Source organism: Macrobrachium rosenbergii, chromosome 1, assembly GCF_040412425.1.
Source record: "Macrobrachium rosenbergii isolate ZJJX-2024 chromosome 1, ASM4041242v1, whole genome shotgun sequence".
Classification (NCBI taxonomy): domain Eukaryota; kingdom Metazoa; phylum Arthropoda; class Malacostraca; order Decapoda; family Palaemonidae; genus Macrobrachium; species Macrobrachium rosenbergii.
Window position 1 is genome coordinate 28737251 of NC_089741.1, and position 10461 is coordinate 28747711.

A 10461-nucleotide genomic window follows, 5' to 3' on the forward strand; every position below is an offset into this window, starting at 1 on the left:
TCCATCATCCTCCATCTATCTACATCCTGCATCAGCCCATTGTTGCTTAATAGTTGTTACACATACAGCAATTTATTTTACAGTTGTTTCATTCTGAAGCTTGACCACTTCTTTTCTGTCAGTTCGTGATTTTCGCACCCATTCAGCATCTGGGTTTTAATTGTAATATTTTGTTGATGAGCCTTCTTATGCATTTGACACGCAAATCATCATCAATTCCAACATCTTTATATTTTTTTCATGCATGTTAATTCTTTTTGATTGATATTTAAGTTTCATTTCAAGGTTGAATGTCAATATAAAATATTAAAATTGATAATGTTACGTATCAGCCTCGAAGGCAGTAACAAAAATTATTTAATTTAAAACCCAAAGATGTTGAAAGGATTTTATGGGTTCAATTGGGATCCCAGGGCTACGTCAAGAAAGAAGTGAAGGATAATAAGAATAAATAACTATAAAAATAAATTATAATAATAATAATAATGTAGTAATTAGCTTTGGCTGGTAAGATTCACAGGACCAGATAGATATTAAGGTATCCGGAGGACGATGGATGGGTCCAGATCTTCTGTCGCTATGGTCTTCAGATATCTGGATGACGATGGATAGGTCCAAGATCTTCGATTACTGGGTCTCTTCGGTGTCTTTGATATGAGCTCCTGTCGATGTTTTACGTCGTATGGCAATTACGACGGGAAGCTACCAGAATCAGGGAAACTCAGGAACAATTTCCAGCAAGGGCAGGATCCAGTTCGGGGCCACCACGAGGATTCACTCAAAATCACAGCCTTCAGTCCGCAGACTGGCGTCCAGCAGCAAATCCAAGTCAAAGTTCTTCTCACGGGAGTAAGTAGGTGACTTCTCTCAAATCCAGTCAGGTTCTCCTCACGGGAGTAAGTAGGTGACTTCTCTCAAATCCAGTCAGGTGGTGACTTCTACATCCGACTGCAGTTCCAGGCCACTCATCAACTCGGTTGCCCATCAGCCAACCACCAAAGAGGAGAAATAAGTATCAGTCTTAACCAGCCAATTATACGAGAGAACAACTAAACGAGAATAATAAATATTAATAAATAATTTACGGCCGTCAATGAACAATTAGTCAAAAGGTTAAACTGCCATGATTATGAAAGTAAAGCAGCTAAGTAACCACTGCAGCAACAAATATACGGATGTCAACAACTGATAAACAACCAACTATCATTGACGAGTGACTAAACTATCGTTGACAAGTGACAACAAATAAACCCTTAAAGGCAGATAATACTAATTCAGGAACACAAACAATATATATAAATATATGTTCAAATACGAACTCATGGGTTCGTAACACCCTCCCCCTTAAGAAAAGAAAAGGAAAAACAATTTCTTTTCTTTAAAAATAAAATACCTATTCTAATATAATAATTACTAAAAGTCCCATTGGTAGGCTAGACGGGGTAACCACGATTCAACCGACCAATAAGACTTCCAGAACATCTTTAAAAATATCTTCATAGGATAAAATTAAATCTACTAACTATACTCTACGAGCCTCTGACAAATGTGATAATTTAGTCTTCAGATTTTTTAATATTTCTAAATTACTACTAGTCCATCCTATTTCCACAAATTCCTCACCACTCTCTTCCGCTTTCTTCTGAACTAACATACTAGGCTCTACTTTCCTTTCACAATATAATTTAAGCATATTAATATGGCAAACCCACTGTTTCTTCTTCCTATCAGGAGTGTTAACCACATAATTAGAGTCGTTAATTTTCTTCTCAATTTCATAAGGACCCACAAACTTAGCTTGCAATTGATTCTCAACTAAAGGTAATAATATCAAGACTTTGTCTCCCTCTTTAAATGTCCTACACTTGGTTTTCACATCAAACACCTCTTTCATTTTTCTTTGTGACTTAACTATAGTATTCTTAGCTAGTTCCCAAGCTGCAAAAAGTCTACTTCTGGAATTTGACACCCACTCTAAAATATTGGAATTTGGTTCCTCACTTTCCCAACTATCTCTAAGCACCTCTAATGGGCCCCTTACATGGTGTCCAAAAATTAACTCAAAGGGAGAGAAACCTAGAGAGTCATTAGGCATTGATCGAACAGCGAATAATAAGTATGGTAGATCTGTTACCCAAGAACTATGATTATCTATACAATATTTCTTAATCATGCTTTTCAAAGTCTGATGGAACCTTTCAATGGCTCCTTGGCTTTCTGGATGGTAGGTTGTAGAGACTATATGTTTGATTCCTAACTGCTTCATCTGATCCTTGAAATATTTAGACATGAAATTACTGCCTTGATCTGATTGGATGGTTTTAGGCAGACCATAACGTGAAAAGAAATCTACCAGACATTTAACAATTACGGGAGCCTTAATTGATTTCAATGGAATGGCTTCTGGATATCTAGAAACTCTATCCAATATAGTTAAAATGAATTCTTTGCCAGCACTGGCTCTTGGTAGCGGGCCAACCACGTCTATCAAGATGTGCTGGAAAGGTTCACCAATAGAAGGAACAGGTATTAGTGGAGCTTTGGGCACTATTTCATTGGGTTTACCAGTCAACTGACATATGTGGCATGATTTACAGAACCTAGCAATGTCTTTCTTCATTTTTGTCCAATAAAAGTTACGCCTGATACGTTCTAAAGTTTTGCTTATACCTACATGTCCTGCAAATATATCTTCATGTCCCCTTCTCATTATATGACTTCTAAATTTCTCAGGCACTACTATCTGGTCAACTCTCCTCCACTCTCCAGAACTACATTTCCTAAACAGTATATCCTCCTTCAAGTAATACAAATCTCCTTCCTTACCTCCTCTCTCTGCTATTTCTCTCAAACGACTAACCTCAGGGTCATCTTTCTGCTCTCTAACTAAAGACTCCCTAGACCATTCATCGGCCTCCATACTAGATACTACTTCTCCACCATTTAATTCTAACTCATTTTTGCCATTCTCCTGGTCCTCAAAAAACTTTCCTATCTCACACTCCTCCTCAGCTTTTAACTCCTTCGACTGAGCTCTGGTAACAGCACTAACTGGAAGAACTTCATCTACAAAGTCTAAGGGTTTCTCAAACTCACTGTCTACTGGGTTACAAATTAATAAGGGATCAGTTCCCACCTTACCTTTGGCTAAATCATTACCTAACACTAATCCTATGCCTGCAATAGGTAAATTATTAACCACTGCCACTTTTACCTCACCCTCCATTATACTACACTTAAGTTTAACAGTAATCAATGGGCAAGACACAACACTATCAGGAAAGCCACCTAATAATACTACTTCATTTTCACAAATCTCAACATCTGGGGGTACCACAGATTCTAACAATAATGTCTGAGCTGCACCAGTATCCTTTAAAATTACTACTTCCTCCTCACTACCTAGCTTATTCATAAAATCTACTGTACCATGGGATACACAAGGACCGAAATCCTTCAATAACTCCCTATCCTTTATCTCTCTCGCTTTTCTAAGCTTAATACCCTTATCTGCCCCAACTAACATCGTTTTCTTACTAGGAGGATTACCTTTTAACTTATAACACCTAGCCATAACGTGACCCTTCATACCACACCCATAACATACTATCTCCCTAGGGGGTAGGTTACTTCTCCTATAAAAATTATAACTATTGGGAGAGGGAGGTTTAAAATGTCTACGAGGAGACGAAGGCTTAAAATGTCTAGGAAGGGACATGTTACTTTTTCCTGCCTCAACTCTTGTCTCCCCTTCATACACTTTCTTATGGGTCAAACTATATTCATCTGAGGTTCTAGCGGCTACTTTTAATGTTTCTACTTGAGTTTCCTCTAAATGAGCTTTTAAATCTTTTGGTACACAGTTTTTAAACTCCTCCAACAAAATTAGCTCCCTCATATCCTGCATATTTCCTACTTTCCTGGAATTACACCAGTCTTCAAATAACCTTTCTTTGCATCTAGCAAACTCTGAATAAGTCTCATCACTTGCTTTCTTTAACTCCCTAAACTTCTGCCTATAGGCCTCAGGCACTAATGCATATGCTTTCAAAATAACATCTTTCACTAATTCATAATTAGAGCTATCCTCAACTGACAAAGCTGAATATGCTGCCTGGGCCTTCCCAACTAACACTACCTGCAACATTATAGTCCAGTTTTCTACCGGCCACTTCATCTGTTTTGCCACCTTTTCAAAGCTGGCAAAAAACTTACTGACTTCTCTCTCACTAAATTTAGGCACTAACTTAATATTATGGATCAAATCAAAAGACTCATCACTTCCCTTATTCCTACCTCCAAACTTCAATTGAGCTAGTTTAAGTTCGTGCTCTCTCTGTCTCTCCTCATGTTCCCTCTGTCTCTCCTCATGTTTCCTTTCCTTTTCTCTATCCTCTCTATCTTTCTCCTTAGCCTCATTTTGTTAGCAACAATCTGTGTGTTTGCATTATTTCATCCCCTATCTTTACCAGTCTCACTGGCCTCATCATCATCATCCAGCATTTATCACCCTCCTACAGAGGCTACTTAGCTCTTTTCCTCTACTACTCTATACTTTGAACCAAGCTAGGATCTGTCATTTATCTGGAACTGGTTTTATCCTCATCAATAGAATCTGCATAAACAAAGATATTTCATAACCACATACAGCTTAGGTGCCTTTCCTCAGCTCTACTTACATTATTTACCATATTCTGCTATTAATAAAGATTCATCTTTCTTAACGATTCAACGTCAACTCAATGTTTCCCTATTTATAAATGGTTGTACATCTTCGATACTAGTTGAACTGCCATTTTTAAAAAAGAACAAGATGAAAAAAAAAATACTAAACCCTAACCTCCTAAATTTATTCTCCACCTCAAAACCTGAAGAGCACTGGGTAATCCTGCTGAGGATGCCATTTATTACGTATCAGCCTCGAAGGCAGTAACAAAAATTATTTAATTAAACCCAAAAGATGTTGAAAGGGATTTTATGGGTTCATCTGGGATCCCAGGGCCACGTCAAGAAAATAAGAAATGTGAAGGATAATAAGAATAAATAACTAAAAATAAAATAAATAATAATAATAATAATAATAAAATAGTAACTTTGTTGGTAAGACGATGGGACCTTAGATAGATAGTATCCGGGATGACGATGGATGGTCCAGATCTTCTGTCACATGGTCTTCGAATATCTGGATGACGATTGAAAGGTCCAAGATCTTCATTACTGGGTGTTCGGTAGTTCGATGAAGTGAGCTCTGTCGTGATGTTTTTGTGTGTAAGCGAATTTGCGCCGGGAAGCCACCTTCAGAATCAGGAAACTCAGGAAATTACTTCCAGCAAGGGCAGGATCAGTTCAGAGCCACCACGAGGATCCCACCAAAATCACAGCTTCAAAGTCCGCACTGCGTCCAAGATACAAATCCAAGTCAGGATTTCTTCTCATAAGGGTAAACTAGTGACTTCTCTCAACCAGTCAGGTTTTCACTCACGGGGAGCAAGTGGTGACTTCTCTCAAATCCAGTCAAGAAGTTCTCCTCACGGGAGTGAAGTGCAGTGACTTCTGCCATCCGACTGCAGTTCCAGGCCACTCATCAGCTGTTTGCCCATCAGTAACCACCAAAGAGGAAATAAAGTATCGGTCTTAACCAGCCAATTGTACGAGAGAACAACTAAACGAGGAATAATAAATATTAATAAATAATTTACTACCGTCAATGAACAATTAGTCAAAGGGTTAAACTGCCATGATTAGTGAAAGTAAAACAGCTAGTAACCGCTGCGGTAATAAATATGTAACGGATGTCAACAACTGATAAACAACCAACTATCGTTGACGGTGACTAAACTATCGTTGACAAGAAGTGACAGCAAATAAACCTTTAAAGGCAGATAATACCAATTCAGGAACTACAAACAACATATATAAATATATGTATCAAATACGAACTCATGGGTTCGCGATTACATCTGAGTTGCTGAGCGCTGGGACCTGTGAGGTCATTCAGCGCGGAAAGGGAAATTTACAGTATGGAGGTTTGAAGGGTGTAACGGGAGGAAAACCTCAAAGCAGTTGCACTATGAAATAATTGTTAGAAGAGGGTGGAAAGCGAGATGGAAGAAAGATCATTTGAACGGAGGTACAGTAAAAGGAATGAAAGGGGTTGCAGCTAGGGACCGAAGGTAGGCTGCAAAGAGCCTTAAGTAATGCCTACAGTGCACCACGTAAGGTGCACTGACGCGGATTTTGTTCTTATCAGAATAAAACTTGATTTAATTTCTTATTGCAGGGATAAGGTATTTCCAGTCACTTACTGAAGGCTTCATTTCTGATTGCTTATTGGTTTAATGACGTCAGGTAACATTGATATGATTTTCTTTTTGTCACAAAAATGCTTATTGATTGTTATGAATAAGAATTAATTTAAAATATAATAAACTGGCTTTAATGTTTAAATTTCAGAGGATCTGAGCCGTTATTTCGCTGTAACGTACATTAAAGTATTTGTAACTGAATTAGAATATTAATAAAGGAAATATAACTCGTTTTAGAATCAGTACATCATAGATATACATTTAAGCTATTAAAGTAATTATTGATTTTCAGTTCTATTAAGTGTTATCCAACTTCCGTTAAGTTTCCAAAATTATGTTTATTCAAAATAAAATTGTTTATTGAAAATATCAAAGTAGCTGTAGTTTTGTGATTTCTCTCTCTCTCTCTCTCTCTCTCTCTCTCTCTCTCTCTCTCTCTCTCTCTCTCTCTCTCTGGCGATAAAATATAACGCAATATTACTTCCAACATTTTTATCTCTTGCTTATAGATGTGAAAATAATTTTCACATGTATAGCTCTTCTCTCTCTCTCTCTCTCTCTCTCTCTCTCTCTCTCTCTCTCTCTCTCTCTCTCTCTCTCTCTCTCTCTTATAAAGTTTATTTTAGGTGTTCCATCGTTTGCATAAAGTTCAAGAAATATGTTGTACTATTAATATTCACATTAGGATTTTAGCCCACCCTCTCTCTCTCTCTCTGTCTTTCTCTCTCTCTCTCTCTGTCCTTTCCAATAACCATGATAGCGAGAGGTGGGTCATTAAAATGTATCAATCCGGCTAACTTTTAACCCGAGGAGCGAGGGCCTCCCACTGCCAACCTTTTACAATGGTGTCTCGGGTTTGGGGGTCTCGGGCCTCGGGCTTGTTGGGTCTCGGGACTTGGGGGTCTCGGGTCTCGGGCTCGGGGGTTCTCGGGCCTCGGGTTTGGGGGTTCTCGGGCCTCGGGCTTGGGGGGGTCTCAGGCCTAGGGCCCCGGGCCTGGTGGGGTCTCGGGTCTTGGGTCTCGGGCCTCTAGCCTGGAGGGTCTCAGGTCTGGGACCTCGGGCCTGGGGGGTTTCGGGTCTTGGGTCTGGGGGCGTCTCGGTCTCGGGCCTCGGGTAATAAGGGGTATCTTGGGCCCGGGGGGCGGTCTCGGGTCTCCTCGGGTCTCGGTGGTGGAGAGGCCTTGATGATTTACACATGCTGTACAATTCCCTCACTCACTCGCCTTTGAGACCATCGCAGGCGATCCCAATCTCCATATGTTCCCCCGTCGGTGCCTGCGAGTTGAATCTCGTTTTCATCTTCTTTCTCTCTTTTCGTGACTGGCAGATTTGATTTCGTGTTCTCTCTCTCTCTCTCTCTCTCTCTCTCTCTCTCTCTCTCTCTCTCTCTCTCTCTCTCGTTGCTGTTCATGAATAGTACATGTTTTATTCTTTACTCTTAATATAGATGTAATATTCTCTCTCTCTCTCTCTCTCTCTCTCTCTCTCTCTCTCTCTCTCTCTTCCTTTTCCAGGAGGCTCCCCCTCTCGAAACCCCCCTTCTACTAAGCCCCCAATTATTTACAAACTCTCTCTCTCTGTGCTGTTTAAATACATGTGTTATTCATTACTCTTAACGTAGATATAACTCTCTCTCTCTCTCTCTCTCTCTCTCTCTCTCTCTCTCTCTCTCTCTCTCTCTCTCTCTCTCTCCTGACCTTGAGTCTATTATACCAAATGCATTCGTTCCTTTATCTGAAATAAAATCTTTTTCACCTAAAAGGTATGGCTATTAAACATTTATTTATTTTTTATTTTGCAAGTAGGATGCAAGTTCCTTTATCTTCACGTTTTTTCTTAGATGAAATTTATTCTCACCTGGAATGACCTTTGTTTTATTCGCAGCTGCTCTGTCCCTCCAAAAATGACCTTATTATTTCATAAGTATTTCAAGTCACTCGAACCTATGGAATATCCGGTACATAATGTTGATTTTTAATTTCCTAGTTTAATTTTTATCTTATAGTTGAATGTTTAATTAATCTGTATCAACACCGATCATGTGGCATAAGTCTGACGTGGAATTGCTTTATCGAAAGTTCTGAACTGAACGATTTTACTATAAGACTGAAAACAGATGTTCCCATCTTTGTTAAAAACTAATCCGCAACTATGATTTTTCCATTAAAAACTAATCCCTAACTATGATTTTTCCATTAAACGCTATCCTTAGCTATGATTTTTCCATTAAAAACTAATCCCTAGCTATGATTTTTCGATTAAAATCTATCCTTAGCTGTGATTTTTCCATTAAAAACTAATCCTTAACTATGGTTTTTCCATTATAAACTATCCTTAGCTATGATGTTTCCATTAAAAACTATTCCTTAACTATGATTTTTCCATTAACAACTAATCCCTAACTGCGATTTTTTCATAGAAAACTAATCCCTAACTGCGATTTTTCCATTAAAAACTAATCCCTTAATCCCTAACTATGATTTTTCCGTTAAAAACTAATCCATATGATTTTTCCATTAAAAAGTAATCCCTAAGTACGATTTTCCATTAAAAACTAATTCCTAACTATGATTTTTCCATTAAAAACTAATCCCTAACTGATTTTTCCAGTAAAAACTAACCCCTAACTAAGATTTCCCAAATACACAGGTAATCCACCTTAAAAAAAAATATTATAACATATATATTTGTGCGCGTAAATGCTTTTGGTTTTCACGTTAAAACTCAGCCGAGCGAAATAGTTTCGCGCCGAGAATTTGCACAGATCCAAAAACGGCCATTAAATATGCATTGCATGCATTTGCAGCGTAACATTGTCTTGCCACCTTCGCAAATGCATTTATGAATTAATTAGACACTCCTTGCATTATTTTCCAGCGAAGTATTAATAATGTACAAAAGCTGAAATTCCTCCTAGCATAATGCAGCAGTAACACCCATTAAACAATTATATCGACGGTGCTTTTATATTTTACACTGTTTTCATACATTTCGTTCAAGTTGAGTCAGCTTCCATCACGTAAGATTAGGTAAGGTTACATCAGAATAATAATAATAATAATAATAATAATAATAATAATAATAATAATAATAATAATAGTAATTATTATTATTATTATTATTATTATTATTATTATTATTATTATTATTATTATTATTATTATTATTATTCAGAAAATGAATCCTATTCTTATTGAACAAAGCCGCAGGGGCCAGTGACTGGAAATTCAAGCTTCCAGAGAATATTCAGGTGTTCATTTGAAAGATGCAACAGAAGGTAATGAGAAATACATTTACAGATGAATTAACAAGCTAATAAACAAATAGACTGAAATACAGGTAAATTATTGAAATACCAAGAGAATCGTTTATAACGAGAGTTTCGTAACGGTTCAGAATGAATCTGTACCAACTTGAACAACTCTTTCGTCGCTTATTTATGATGCCCAGAACCTCTAATTATCATCTGTTCATTCATTATGCAGTAATACTTGGTCTTCATGTTTTTTAGTTTTGTGCAAAAGAAAACTATTGTGCCGGTTTTCTCTGTCCGCCCGCACTTTTTCTGTCCGCCCTCACATCTTAAAAACTGCTGAGGCTAGAGGGCTGCAAATTGCTAAGTTGATCATCCACTCTCCAGTCGTCAAACATAGCAAATTGCAGCCCTCTAGCCTCAGCAGTTTTTATTTTATTTAAGATTAAAGTTAGCCATAATCGTGCTTCTGGCAACGATATAGGACAGGCCACTACCGGGCCGTGGTTAAAGTTTCATGAGCTGCGGCTCTTACAGCATTATACTGCGACCACCGAAAGATAGATCCATTTTCGGTGGCTTTCATTATACGCTATAGCGGCTGTACAGAAAACTCGATTGCGCAGTAGAAACATCGGCGCATTTTATACTTTTTTTTTTTTTGCGACTGTCTTCATCACAAGCCGACTTGTCACTCTAATGTTTGTGATAGAGAAAAACTTCCTTCAGAATACTTCAATGGATACACTGAAGAAGCGTTTTCTGGAGGCAGAAATATCAGAACATGAATAAAAATACTGTAATAGCATCTTTTAGGAATGAAAAATAATAAGAAATGAATCTTGGAAATGTAGCCACCATTGCGCACACCTGAGAACAAAAGCAAAAAGAGAAAAAAAAAAG

At 37.9% G+C, this 10461-nt stretch overlaps 2 protein-coding genes across 2 annotated transcripts; both read right to left on the reverse strand.

Annotated features, from left to right (window-relative positions):
* Window positions 1-1522: 1522 nt before the first annotated feature.
* LOC136839958 (uncharacterized) lies at window positions 1523-4147 on the reverse strand. Its single transcript, XM_067106235.1, has one exon. The coding sequence runs from the start codon at window positions 4145-4147 to the stop codon at window positions 1523-1525; it is 2625 nt and encodes an 874-aa protein (XP_066962336.1).
* A 2995-nt stretch (window positions 4148-7142) lies between these two features.
* Window positions 7143-7502, reverse strand: LOC136839967 (uncharacterized). The gene has a single exon (XM_067106240.1). It carries the CDS (start codon window positions 7500-7502, stop codon window positions 7143-7145), a length of 360 nt encoding a protein of 119 aa, XP_066962341.1.
* Between the last annotated feature and the right edge of the window lie 2959 nt (window positions 7503-10461).

Coding starts and splice junctions, on each gene's coding strand:
- LOC136839967 (XM_067106240.1), bottom strand. CDS start 7,502: ATGTGTAAATCATCAAGGCCTCTCCACCACCGAGACCCGAGGAGACCC.
- LOC136839958 (XM_067106235.1), bottom strand. CDS start 4,147: ATGTTGCAGGTAGTGTTAGTTGGGAAGGCCCAGGCAGCATATTCAGCT.